Source organism: Lampetra fluviatilis, chromosome 46, assembly GCF_964198595.1.
Source record: "Lampetra fluviatilis chromosome 46, kcLamFluv1.1, whole genome shotgun sequence".
NCBI lineage: Eukaryota > Metazoa > Chordata > Hyperoartia > Petromyzontiformes > Petromyzontidae > Lampetra > Lampetra fluviatilis.
Genome location: NC_136320.1, coordinates 1726607 through 1741030, shown reverse-complemented (window position 1 = coordinate 1741030; position 14424 = coordinate 1726607). Strand labels below are relative to the sequence as shown.

The 14424-nt window shown below is 50.2% G+C and overlaps 1 protein-coding gene across 1 annotated transcript in view; it reads left to right on the top strand.

Moving 5' to 3' along the window:
* The first annotated feature begins 5977 nt into the window (after nucleotides 1-5977).
* Nucleotides 5978-14424, top strand: part of TYRP1 (tyrosinase related protein 1) — a 26774-nt gene continuing 18327 nt past the window's right edge. Inside the window, exons 1-3 of the mRNA XM_078876890.1 lie at nucleotides 5978-6471; nucleotides 11498-11813; nucleotides 12274-12407. Of these exons, the coding sequence (XP_078733016.1) occupies nucleotides 6259-6471; nucleotides 11498-11813; nucleotides 12274-12407 (663 nt within the window). The 5' untranslated portion in view covers nucleotides 5978-6258. The remainder of the gene's footprint in view (nucleotides 6472-11497; nucleotides 11814-12273; nucleotides 12408-14424) is intronic.

Here is a 14424-nt window from a genome sequence, read left to right as displayed (position 1 = left end):
AATACGCACTACAATTACAATAGTTTAAAGCGATTTGAAGCATGTTTTATTTTCAAAATGGAAATAACGTTTTGGTGGGGGGGGGGGGCAGAGCTTTGTGACGTCATATTTGGGGTGGGGTCTGACTTTTTGTGACGCCGTGTGACGAGGGGGGGGGTCAAAAATCGTCCAAAATCGCGTGACGTCATTTATGGACGGCCCCTAAACGTTTGTCGCGTTGGGGTTGTCGGCTCGACGCGACATCGCACAAACGGATCACGGCCACAAAGCGAGGTGAAACCTGCGATTTGCTCTCCCTGGCGGCGTGTCAGCTCCTCTCCCCCTACGGATACCCCGCCCAGCACCACCTCACTCCATCCCCACAGCCTCTCGCCACGGCGGCATCCGTTAAAATTCGTCAAAACCCACGCTGGCCAGCGCGGTGAAGTATGGTCGAAATGTACCACCACCACCCGCACAGGAACGGGGCCTCATTCAGCAGTGGACTGACAAAGCAGGACCTCATCAATCGATACGAACATCACCATAACAGTGGTCATTCACAACAACCATTTGGGCATTCACAACAACCATTTGGTCATTCACAACAACCATTTGTTCATTCACAACAACCATTTGGTCATTCACAACAACCATTTGGGCATTCACAACAACCATTTGGTCATTCACAACAACCATTTGTTCATTCACAACAACCATTTGGTCATTCACAACAACCATTTGGTCATTCACAACAACCATTTGGGCATTCACAACAACCATTTGGTCATTCACAACAACCATTTGGTCATTCACAACAACCATTTGTTCATTCACAACAACCATTTGGTCATTCACAACAACCATTTGGTCATTCACAACAACCATTTGGGCATTCACAACAACCATTTGGTCATTCACAACAACCATTTGGGCATTCACAACAACCATTTGGTCATTCACAACAACCATTTGGTCATTCACAACAACCATTTGGTCATTCACAACAACCATTTGGTCATTCACAACAACCATTTGGTCATTCACAACCATTTGTTCATTCACAACCATTTGGTCATTCACAACAACCATTTGGTCATTCACAACCATTTGGTCATTCACAACCATTTGGTCATTCACAACAACCATTTGTTCATTCACAACCATTTGGTCATTCACAACAACCATTTGGTCATTCACAACAACCATTTGGGCATTCACAACAACCATTTGGTCATTCACAACAACCATTTGGGCATTCACAACAACCATTTGGTCATTCACAACAACCATTTGGTCATTCACAACAACCATTTGGTCATTCACAACAACCATTTGGTCATTCACAACAACCATTTGGTCATTCACAACCATTTGTTCATTCACAACCATTTGGTCATTCACAACCATTTGGTCATTCACAACAACCATTTGGTCATTCACAACAACCATTTGGTCATTCACAACAACCATTTGGTCATTCACAACAACCATTTGGTCATTCACAACAACCATTTGGTCATTCACAACCATTTGTTCATTCACAACCATTTGGTCATTCACAACAACCATTTGGTCATTCACAACCATTTGGTCATTCACAACCATTTGGTCATTCACAACAACCATTTGGTCATTCACAACCATTTGTTCATTCACAACCATTTGGTCATTCACAACAACCATTTGGTCATTCACAACCATTTGTTCATTCACAACCATTTGGTCATTCACAACAACCATTTGGTCATTCACAACCATTTGGTCATTCACAACCATTTGGTCATTCACAACAACCATTTGGTCATTCACAACAACCATTTAGTCATTCACAACAACCATTTGGTCATTCACAACCATTTGGTCATTCACAACCATTTGGTCATTCACAACAACCATTTGGTCATTCACAACAACCATTTGGTCATTCACAACAACCATTTAGTCATTCACAACAACCATTTGGTCATTCACAACCATTTGGTCATTCACAACCATTTGGTCATTCACAACAACCATTTGGTCATTCACAACAACCATTTGGTCATTCACAACAACCATTTGATCATTCACAACCATTTGTTCATTCACAACCATTTGGTCATTCACAACCATTTGTTCATTCACAACCATTTGATCATTCACAACAACCATTTGTTCATTCACAACCATTTGGTCATTCACAACCATTTGGTCATTCACAACCATTTAGTCATTCACAACAACCATTTGTTCATTCACAACCATTTGATCATTCACAACCATTTAGTCATTCACAACAACCATTTGGTCATTCACAACAACCATTTGGTCATTCACAACAACCATTTGTTCATTCACAACCATTTGGTCATTCACAACAACCATTTGGTCATTCACAACAACCATTTGTTCATTCACAACCATTTGGTCATTCACAACAACCATTTGGTCATTCACAACAACCATTTGGTCATTCACAACCATTTGGTCATTCACAACAACCATTTGGTCATTCACAACAACCATTTGTTCATTCACAACCATTTGGTCATTCACAACAACCATTTGTTCATTCACAACCATTTGTTCATTCACAACCATTTGTTCATTCACAACCATTTGGTCATTCACAACAACCATTCGGTCATTCACAACAATTTGCCAGCCAGTGCATTGCTCTCTCTCTCCACGCTCTGTGGGCTATGTGTGTGCTGTCTGTTGAACTTCTCTCGCACCGTGCAAATCGTAGGTGCGGTGGAGGAAGGACAACAAGCTAAACACAAAAAGCAGTTCTAAAGAAATTCGTTTTCTATGTAAATCATGGGGCGGGGGGGGGGGTGGTATTTTGACCATACCTCCCGCGCTCGTCAATTACGATCGCTGAGCGTTGGGGAGGTTGACCGGGAGAGGTTCCGATTTTGTTTTGATTCACCTGTGACGCCACAGGTGAAACCCCATCGGGCAATGAATGGCCCCATTTCCAATTGGGGGACCCCGGTTACCCCTCAGACACCCCGGGTTTACAGAGGGACGCGTGAGCAAGTTAAAATATTTAAAACAACTTTTTGAAAAACACGCTTTTATGAAATTTACTAGTAATGGAAGAATTCCACGACTCCAGGAAGTGGCCCCGAAGCTTGCCATCACGTAAGGGACCGTGGGCAATTACAGCCAACGTCAGTTGACCGTGGACAATTAGACCCAAGCCGAAACATAACATCTAAAAAATAATGTCAAAAAAATGTATTATGATAGAATATTGTATTGTCATCAGTATGACGTAAACATACCAAGTTTGCAGTCGATACCACATTGGGAAGTGGGTTATAATTGAGTTACAAGATTTGAGGATACAACAACGACAACAACAACAACAACAGACAGAGTTCAATAAAAGCGTGTAACAAAAATAAAACTGTGTCTTGCTTGCGCACAGTTTCCGAGATGCAGGGTCGTGCATCAAGTCTGGTCAAAGCAGCACCGGGGATTAAAGGGCCCCGAGGCTGGCTAGAACCCTACGTAGCCGTACGCACGTTGAATTTCTTTCGCGCCGTACGCCTCTCGTCCGCGAGGCATTGGAGATTGTTCCGCGAAATAAACAAGCCCGCGTTGATAACCCACGGCGTCTCGCGGAGCGGAGCGATCAATGGGGGCGCGTGCGCGTGCGAGGAAATCTGAGGTCCAAGGGTGAGTCACGGGAGGACTACGGTAGTGATTTGGTGGTGGTCCAAAACGTTGTCCCTCGCGAGCTTGGGAGCCGCCACACGGAACGTATGTGTGTGTATATATATGTTGAACTTCTTTCGCGCCTTACGTAGCCAACCGTTGCTAATCGGAGGTGCGGGACAAGAACATCAAACTATGGGTCTCTGTGTGAGTCTATGGGTCTCTGTATGAGTCTATGAGTCTCTGTGTGAGTCTGTGGGTCTCTGCGTGAGTCTGTGGGTCTCTGTGTGAGTCTGTGTGTCTCTGTGTGAGTCTGTGGGTCTCTATGTGAGTCTATGAGTCTCTGTGTGAGTCTATGGGTCTCTGTGTGAGTCTGTGTGTCTCTGTGTGAGTCTGTGGGTCTCTGTGTGAGTCTGTGGGTCTCTGTGTGAGTCTATGGGTCTATGTGTGAGTCTATGGGTCTCTGTGTGAGTCTATGGGTCTCTGTGTGAGTCTGTGGGTCTCTGTGTGAGTCTGTGAGTCTCTGTGTGAGTCTATGGGTCTCTGTGTGAGTGTATGGGTCTCTATGTGAGTCTATGCGTCTCTGTGTGAGTCTGTGGGTCTCTGTGTGAGTCTATGGGTCTCTGTGTGAGTGTATAGGTATCTGTGTGAGTCTATGCGTCTCTGTGTGAGTCTGTGGGTCTCTGTGTGAGTCGATGGGTCTTTGTGTGAGCTAATGGGTCTCTGTGTGAGTCTGTGGGTCTCTGTGTGAGTAGTCTTTGGGTCTCTGTGTGAGTCTGTGGGTCTCTGTGTGAACCTATGGGTCTCTGTGTGAGTCTGTGGGTCTTTGTGTGAGTCTATGGGTCTCTGTGTGAGTCTATAGGTCTCTGTGTGTATGTTGAACTTCTTTCGCACCGTACGTAGCCAACCATTGCTAGTCGGCGGTTCGGGGAAAGGACAACAAACTAAACGCAAGAATCAGTCCTAAAGGAATGAGTTCCCAATCGAGACGATGTACAAGTGCAAGAAGCTCCCAGTGGCTCCCCCATGCCGGAAGGATCGCGCGCGGTGCCGTGACCGAAGGTTGGCCCTGTCGGCGTCGAGCAGACAACCACCGATATCTGTGCCACCGCTCCGCGGAGAGAACGACTACCTCATCAATGATCGTAATGAACAATAGAATGTATCCAAGGGATGTCTCGCCGAGTCTCGAAGGCTCGTAATTGAGGAGGGACCTGCTTGCCGGGGATGTTTTTTTGGGAGGCAGTTCAAGAAACGAGATTTTTGGCTTCGCGATGGGAGGAGGAAACTGGCGAACCCAAAGGAAACCCATCGCCCGCAACACGAAGGCAGCTGACTCCCAAATGAAGGCTCCGCACAGATAGATTCAATAATCCATTGCTGTACGTGGCATATCCTGGTCATCACTTTGCTGAATCGTATCCCCAGGTGGCCCTGCCATACAAGTCCGCAACTAGCCAGGCTCAACGCCGCTTAGCTTGCAAGGTCTGACCAGGTGACACGCGCTGTCACGTGCAGCGAGAGTGATAGAGAGAGACGTGAACTTGACAACCGAGACTCTCCCTGCAGGCAGAGTGGGCTGGGACCGGCGCGGTGAAGTATGGTCAAATGGGGCACAGCGGAGGTCATTGTTTGGCCGAATGCCATTCCAAACGGCCCTTACGCAGAATCACGAGACTGGCCATCATCCTGCGTTGGTCGTGACCACCACGAGGCCCTGTTGAGGTGGGGCGGGGGGTGCGAGAAGAGGGAGGGGGGCTGAGGATTTTAATCCTCATCATGCGCTCTCTCCGAGTGATCACGGGACACGTCTGCTTCTTAAAGGGACCACTCACCCGCCCGCTGGTCTTTGTCTCTCTCGCTCTCCCTTACTCTCTCGCTCTCTCTCTCTCCCCTACTCTCTCTCCTTGAGAGAGTGCACTCACTCTCAGCGCTCGCTCGCTCGCTTGCTCTCTTCGCATTTCCTTCACCTCTCTCCTCGCTTCAGCAGAGTCGCATCCTCGAAAGTCTGATCCCATCCCACATCTGAGTCCCATCCCACATCTGAGTCCCATTCTTCAGTCTGAGTCCCATCCCACGTCTGAGTCCCATCCCACATCTGAGTCCCATCCCACATCTGAGTCCCATCCCACGTCTGAGTCCCATCCCACATCTGAGTCCCATCCCACGTCTGAGTCCCATCCCACATCTGAGTCCCATCCCACATCTGAGTCCCATCCCACATCAGAGTCCCATCCCACGTCTGAGTCCCATCCCACGTCTGAGTCCCATCCCACATCAGAGTCCCATCCCACATCTGAGTCCCATCCCACGTCTGAGTCCCATCCCACATCTGAGTCCCATCCCACACCTGAGTCCCATCCCACATCTGAGTCCCATCCCACATCTGAGTCCCATCCCACATCTGAGTCCCATCCCACATCTGAGTCCCATCCCACGTCTGAGTCCCATCCCACATCAGCGTCAAATCCCACGTCCGCATCCCTCGTCCTCTGCCCCATTGCGCCGCAGCTCTTTAAAATCAAAAACTCGCTCCGTCGATACGCGCGTCCCACCGCTCAATAAAGGGCGTCTGAGGTGGACTAAAGAGGCCACTGACGAGTGCCGCGCGCGGTCTGTGTCGGAGCCGTCATGACGCCGCTTCGCCCTCACCCCGAGCCTCTTCGCCTCCTGCTGCCGGCACCGCTGCTGCTCCTGCTGCTGCTGCCGATCTCCAGCCGCGCGCAGTTCCCCAGAGTTTGCGCCACCGTGGAAGCGCTCAACTCCGGTGACTGCTGCCCGCCGATGCCGGGGGCAGGGCCCGGAGACCGATGCGGAGACACTGAGGGTCGAGGTTCCTGCCAGGTACCCCCCCCCCCCTACACCCCCCCCCCCCCCACACAGGCCCCCTCTCCCACCACATTCTCTGTGCTTTCGTCGTATATTTATACGGCGCCTTGATGCGAGGCGCTTTACACGGGTTGTCTTTTATATTCTTAAGTTTTTTCGGTAAAGTCACGTAGGTAAAAATGTTTAATTAATAAAAGTAAAATAAAAATCACGACGTTTCGGAGGCAACACAAGCTTCCGTCTTCAGGTGGAACCGTCACAGCACGATAGCTGTATTACCTACGTGACTTTACCGAAAAAACCTAAGAATATGATTCCTTGCAGTCACGAAAGCTTCAAATCTGGGTTGTCTTTTCTTGGATTTTCTGTTTGCACATAGTCACTTTAAGATGTTTTCTTGTTCATGTTTTTGTTTTCTGTTTGTTGCGGTTGCACCCGATTCAAGAGCCGAATGGCTCACAGGGCTATACCTAATAAATGCAACTTGAAACTTGAAAACTTGAGTGGCACAATGAGGGTGGCTACAAGTGATGCGGTGAATAGGGGATGGGGTATTGGGAGGTTTAGTGGGTGCGGGAATTACGACGGGTGCCTAGGGATGGGAGGGGGCGGTGCTTTCCCACCTGATGATGGACGCTTGTGTTGCGCCCGAAACGTCGTGATTTATTTTACTTTATACCTACGTGACTTTACCGAAAGAACCAAAGAGCAGGGAGAAAATGTCTTGAAGAAAGAGCGGAAACTCGACAGGGCGGGTGGCTTGCTCCTCGCTTCACGCGGAGGGGAAGTTTATTCGAGTGCAAGGAGGGGAGATTGAGAGCGGAGCGGGCGGGAGGAGACGTCAGCGAGAGGAGAGGAAGCGAGGCGCGGTGGGGGGCAAGGCAGCGGACAGATTGTCTCTACCAGCGCAAGGAGCTTGAACAGACGCCGCGAGTAGATGGGGAGCCAGGTGCATTTCCATACGAGGTGCGGGAGAGGCGTGGGAGTTTGTAAACTAATCGTGCAGAAGACGCATTGTGAAACTGCTGGAGTGGAATGGATGCTATGGGCTGGGAGACCGAGTATGGTCAAGTTGCAGTCGTCTCACCGAGTGAAAGATGAGCGAGTGGATTTGTAGTTTGGCGGTGGACTGAGTGATGAGAGGGCGCATGTTCCCAATGTTTTGCAAGGTGGAATCGTCGGGTGCGGGTGATGGCGGAGGTGTGAGGGCCCAGGGGTGAGGGGCGAGTCGGAGTGGGGAATCGAGGTTGCGGGCAGAGGGCACAGGGTGTTAGTGAGAAAGATGGGGTGGTGATGGTGGGGTGGGTGGGTGGAGGGGGAAGAACAGCGGGGCGAAGGAAAACTTCGGGTTGTGGAGGTTGATGGCGAGGAAGTGGAGCGGCATCTAAGACTGAAGGGCGGCTGGGCAGGCTGAGATGCGAGAAGAGCGGTCCGGAGTGAACGTGGACAAAGAGAGTCCAGGGGAGATGAAGATGAATGACGATGATGATTGATGTTGGTGGTGGTTGATGATGATGATTGATGCTGGTGGTCGTGGTTGATGATGATGATGATGGTGGTCGTGGTTGATGATGATGATTGATGCTGGTGGTCGTGGTTGATGATGATGATGATGGTCGTGGTTGATGATGATGATGATGGTGGTCGTGGTTGATGATGATGATTGATGCTGGTGGTCGTGGTTGATGATGATGATGATGGTGGTCGTGGTTGATGATGATGATTGATGCTGGTGGTCGTGGTTGATGATGATGATGATGGTCGTGGTTGATGATGATGATGATGATGGTGGTCGTGGTTGATGATGATGATTGATGCTGGTGGTCGTGGTTGATGATGATGATGATGATGGTGGTCGTGGTTGATGATGATGATTGATGCTGGTGGTCGTGGTTGATGATGATGATGATGATGATGGTCGTGGTTGATGATGATGATGATGGTGGTCGTGGTTGATGATGATGATTGATGCTGGTGGTCGTGGTTGATGATGATGATGATGGTCGTGGTTGATGATGATGATGATGGTGGTTGTGGTTGATGATGATGATTGATGCTGGTGGTCGTGGTTGATGATGATGATTGATGCTGGTGGTGGTTGATGATGATGATTGATGCTGGTGGTCGTGGTTGATGATGATGATGATGGTGGTCGTGGTTGATGATGATGATTGATGCTGGTGGTCGTGGTTGATGATGATGATTGATGCTGGTGGTGGTTGATGATGATGATTGATGCTGGTGGTCGTGGTTGATGATGATGATTGATGCTGGTGGTCGTGGTTGATGATGATGATGATGGGAGGAAATTGATCGATATTTTGAAACAGATTCAATAATCCTCGTTAATTTGTGCGTGGCGACGAAGTGGTTAGCGGGCTGCACTATGAACCCGGCGAACCGATGTTCGATTCCTGGCCACGGCTAACATCAGCGGCGAGTGATATCAAAACCAGGTGCGGAGGAAGGACAACAAACTATGGGTCTCTGTGTGAGTCTATGGGTCTCTGTGTGAGTCTGTGGGTCTCTGTGTGAGTCTGTGGGTCTCTGTGTGAGTTTGTGGGTCACTGTGGGAGTCTATGGGTCTCTGTGTGAGTCTATGGGTCTCTGTGTGAGTCTATGGGTCTCTGTGTGAGTCTATCGGTCTCTGTGTGAGTCTATCGGTCTCTGTGTGAGTCTATGGGTCTCTGTGGGAGTCTACCGGTCTCTGTGTGAGTCTATGGGTCTCCGTGTGAGTCTATGGGTCTCTGTGGGAGTCTACCGGTCTCTGTGTGAGTCTATGGGTCTCTGTGTGAGTCTATGGGTCTCTGTGTGAGTCTATCGGTCTCTGTGTGAGTCTATGGGTCTCTGTGGGAGTCTACCGGTCTCTGTGTGAGTCTATGGGTCTCCGTGTGAGTCTATGGGTCTCTGTGTGAGTCTACGGGTCTCTGTGTGAGTCTATGGGTCTTTGTGTGAGTCTATGGGTCTCTGTGGGAGTCTACCGGTCTCTGTGTGAGTCTATGGGTCTCCGTGTGAGTCTATGGGTCTCTGTGTGAGTCTATGGGTCTCTGTGTAAGTCTATGGGTCTCTGTGTGAGTCTATGGGTCTCTGTGTGAGTCTATGGGTCTCTGTGTGAGTCTATGGGTCTCTGTGTGAGTCTATGGGTCTCCGTGTGAGTCTATGGGTCTCTGTGTGAGTCTATGGGTCTCTGTGTGAGTCTATGGGTCTCTGTGTGAGTCTATGGGTCTCTGTGTGTGTCTATGGGTCTCCGTGTGTATATTTAACTTCTTTCGCACCATACGTAGCCAACCGTTGCTAATCGGATGTGCGGGGGAAGGACAACAACCTAAAGACAAAAAAGGCCGCCCCAAAGAAATGAGTTTTCAATCTTGATTTTAAAATCCAGATTGATCGTGACTGCGTTCACGACAGCGGGTGTGCTCGGCTGTGATTATGGTCGCCGTGTTTATGGCCGTGCGAGCCCGGCGGTTCGATAGCCCATCGTGTTTGCAATCATCTCATTCCATCCCCAGGCGGCAGGGCATTCCCCCCATAGGCCGTGTCCATGCGTGTGCTGACGTGCTTTGGCGTCTTAACTGCGCTGCTCCCTGTGGCTCCTTGTGCCTTTTGACGGCTCGTTACGGCTCGTCAAGGCTCGCTGTGGCTCTTCGTGGCTTGTGCGTAAGGGCCTGTCCATAAATGACGTCACGCACCTAGGGAGGGGTCAGACATTTGTGACGAGGGGGGGGGGGTGAGAAATGCGCAACTTTAAATAGATATAGACAACACGTTCTACTTAATTAAATAGACTTTTTAATAAATGTTTTCTCCTACAACATCAGAGTGCAGCGCCACCATAAATACGCACTACAATGACAATAGTTTAAAGCGATTTGAAGCATGTTTTATTTAGAGGGGGGGGGGGGTGCAGAGCTTTGTGACGTCATATTTGAAGGGGGGTCTGACTTTTTGTGACGCCGTGTGACGAAGGTTGGGGGGGGGGGGTCAAAAATCATCCAAAATCGTGTGACGTCATTTATGGACGGCCCCTAAACATTTGTCGCAGCGCTCTATTTTTTCTGTGATCGCACCGTCGGTTTTCGCGGTTGCTCTGTGCATCTCTCCGATGCGCGACCAGGCAGTGCCGAGTGTCGGTCGGCAACCTGCCCGACGTTTCGCAACCACGCGACGAGATGTCATCGGTGGGAACCTAAGTCCCACGGCTACGACGAATCTGCGGGGTACCGAGTATGCAGGCGATGCGGGGGCTGTTTCATGGCTAGGACTCTGGCTGGCTGGAGGCGTGTGCAGCTTACTGGTGGTCTTGGGCACTGAGGGTGGACCCAGGGATCGCCAAGAACTGGGGCCTTGGTCACTGCCGGGCGTCGTCGTTGCCCCGTGGCAGCCCCTTCCGTCTGGAACGCGGCCATCATTATCGTGGTCGTCCCGCCGCTGCTGCTGCTGCTGCTGTTCCTGTTGCACTTTCGCAGCAGCAGCAGGAGCAGCAGCGTTCACTCGACACCGATCTTCTAAGAGACACTTAAATTCCCAATCTCTTTCTTGAAGGGCTCTTTCTGCAGACTTTCCAGTGACGCAGAGCTCGGCTCCGCGCTTCAAGACTCACGGCCACGTGTCTGTGAAATATCGTGCTGCGGTATAAATCGCGTTGTGACAATAATAATCCATCCATCCATCATCATCATCGTCATCATCGTAGCCATCGTCGTCTTCATTGTCTTTTTGGTTCTTTCGGTAAAGTCACGTAGAAGTGAAATAATAAAATAATAAAAATAAACATAATAAAATAATTCTCGCGACGTTTCGGCCACAACGCAAGCAGCCGTCCTCAGGTGAAGAATGAAACACCACCAAGCTTTCATTCTTCACATGAGGACGGCTGCTTGCGTTGTGGCCGAAACGTCGTGAGAATGATTTTATTATGTTTTATTTTTATTATTTGATCATTTCCCTTCTACGTGACTTTACCGAAAGAACCAAGAAGATGAATCCCTGCAGTCACGAAAGAAGCTTTAAATCGAAATTCATTGTCTTTGTTCATCAGCCCGTCGTGGTGGAAGACCTCCCGCATGGCCCCCAATTCTCGCTCGACGGCCGTGACGACCGCGAGCGATGGCCCCTTCGCTTCTTCAACCGCTCGTGCGCCTGCGCGGGCTCCTTCTGGGGCCCCGCGTGCTCGCGCTGCCGCTGGGGATGGACGGGCGCTCGCTGCGAGCTGCGGAGCGCTCCGGTGGCGCGCCGCGACATCGCGACGCTCGCGGGCGCCGAGCGGGAGCGCCTCGTCGCGACGCTCGACCTCGCCAAGCGCACGCCGCACCCGGAGATCGTGATCGCCACGCGGGCACGGGATGAGATCCTCGGTGAGTGAGGGGCGGGGGAGGGGGGTGCGGAGGTTTGCGAGAGACGGCGCGGAGGACGCGATGTCACCGTCGTGTTGTTCATCTTTATTGTCGTGGTTATCAGTATCGCACCGTGTGCTGTGGCATGGTGTGTGTGGCGCGCTATGGCATGGTGTGTGTGGTGTGTGGCGTGCTATGGCATGGTGTGTGTGGTGTGGCGCGCTATGGCATGGTGCGTGTGTGTGGCACCGTGGCGGTGGTGTGGCGTGAACACGTGGTGTTGCGTGGCACTATTGCGTGGTGTGGTCTGACACGTGGAGTGGTGGCGCTATAGGCTTGGTGTGTGGCGTGAACACGTGGCTTTGCGCGACGCGTGGCACGTGATGTGGTGCGTCACAATTGCGTGGCGTGAACACGTGGCTTTGCGCGTCACGCGGCACGTGACGTGGCGTTGACACGTGGTTGTGACGCGCACACCCAGGCCCGGACGGGGCCACCCCGCAGGTGCAGAACGTGAGCGTCTACGACGCGTTCGTGTGGACCCACTACTACTCGGTGCGCCGCACCTACCTCGGCAACGGCACGAGCAGCGCCGAGGCGGACTTCTCGCACAAGGTCGGTGTCGCTCTCCAACCCGAACGAGCGCCACGCCTCGAGAGCCTTCCATTCTCGACGTGCATAGCGAGCACCACGCGCATGGCATATCGTGCTGTGGTCTAGAGTGGGTGATCTATCGTGCATGGCATGCCGTGCGTGGTAGGTCGTCCATAATATGTTGTGCATGTTGTGTCGTGCATGGTATGCCGTGCATGGTATACAGTGCGCAGTATATACTGTATGCTGTTTTAATCTTGGCATTAGATTAATCGGCTGACCCCTCCCTCCTCCCTGTACGCACGCGGGCTTTTTACACCCCCCCCCCCCCCGAATCCTATAGAACGGCCGATATTTAATCCACGCAGAAAGGATCAAGGATTAATAATATTAACGTGTTTAAGCAAACAGAAAGTCCACCGCCGGACTATCTAACTCATTTGAAGGCCAATGTAGACAAATTATTATCGAGGCTTCACACACCCCGTCTCCTATGCGTACGCACATTGTCAGTCGACCTCCCATACGCAAGCGAACGCATTTGGGTTAACCTTCCCCCCCCCACTCCATGCGTACGGTACTAAAATACTCAATGGATGGCCCCTGATGAGTGCATGATTGAGTGAGAGCGCGCGTAATTGAGTTTGTGAGTGAGAGCGCGAGCCAATTAGTGAGCGATTGAGTTTGAGCGCGCGTGAGTGATTGAGTTGGTCACAGAGCGAGTCAATGAGTGAGTTCGGGAGTGGTTGAGTTCGGGAGTGGACTGCGTGCGCTCGAGCGGGCGATTAAGTTACGTAGCTAAGTGAGCGGATACGTTCGTGAATGACAGCGTGAGTGAATGCGTGCGTGAGTGAATGGGTGCGTGAGTGAGTGAATGAGTGCGTGAGTGAGTGAATGAGTGCGTGAGTGAGTGGATGCGTGCGTGCGTGAGTGAGTGCGTGAATGAGTGCGTGCGTGAGGGAATGAGTGCGGGCGTGCGTGATTGAGTGAACGTGTGCGTGAGTGAGTGAATGAATGAGTGAATAAGTGCGTGAGTGAATGAGTGCGTGAATGAGTGAATGAGTGCGTGCGTGCGTGAGCGAGTTAATGAGTGCGTGAATGAGTGAGTGCGTGAGTGAGTGCGTGCGTAAATGAATGAGTGAATGAGTGAGTGAGTTAATGAGTGCGTGAATGAGTGAATGAGTAAGTGAGTGAATGAGTGCGTGAGTGAGTGAATGAGTGCGTGAGTGAGTGAGTTAATGAGTGCGTGAATGAGTGAATGCGTGCGTGAGTGAGTGAATGAGTGCGTGAGTGAATGAGTGAGTGAGTTAATGAGTGCGTGAATGAGTAAATGAGTGAATGCGTGCGTGAGTGAATGAGTGAAGGAGTGCGTGAGTGAATGAGTGAGTGAATGAGTGAGTGAATGAGTGCGTGAGTGAGTGAATGTGTGCGTGAATGAGTGCGTGAGTGAGTGAGTGTATTAGTGAATGAGTGAGTAGGTTATCGAGCGAGTCGGTGCGTACCTGATTGGTCAAGTACAGTAAGTTGGTGATTGAACAGCTGTATGATCCGGTCGGTAATTGGGAAAATGAATGATTTAGTTAATATGTGTTATCGTACACATCACACGTATTAAGACCCTTGCCTAGAAACATCTTGGCAGTTCAAGCGAGCCTGGCTGCTGATGAGACATTGAATGTCCAAACCGATTCAGAGTTGGGTTTGCAATGAACCGACGATGCTGAAATAACAATCCACTCCTCGGAATGCCGTGAGGCTGATGGTATGCGTAAAGTGCGCAACACAATTATTGTCATTGTTCTACGTGGAGGGATATATCTGTGAAGGAATCTAAATGTATATTATTAGTTCTTTCGGTAAAGTCACGTAGAAGGGAAACAATAAAATAATAAAAATATCAAATAATACAATTCTCACGACGTTTCGATTGCAACACAAGCAATCATCATCAGGTGTGAAAAACACACCTTTTTTATTTTTATTATTTTATTGGTTCCCTTCTACGTCACTTTACCGAAAGAACCAAGAATATGAATCC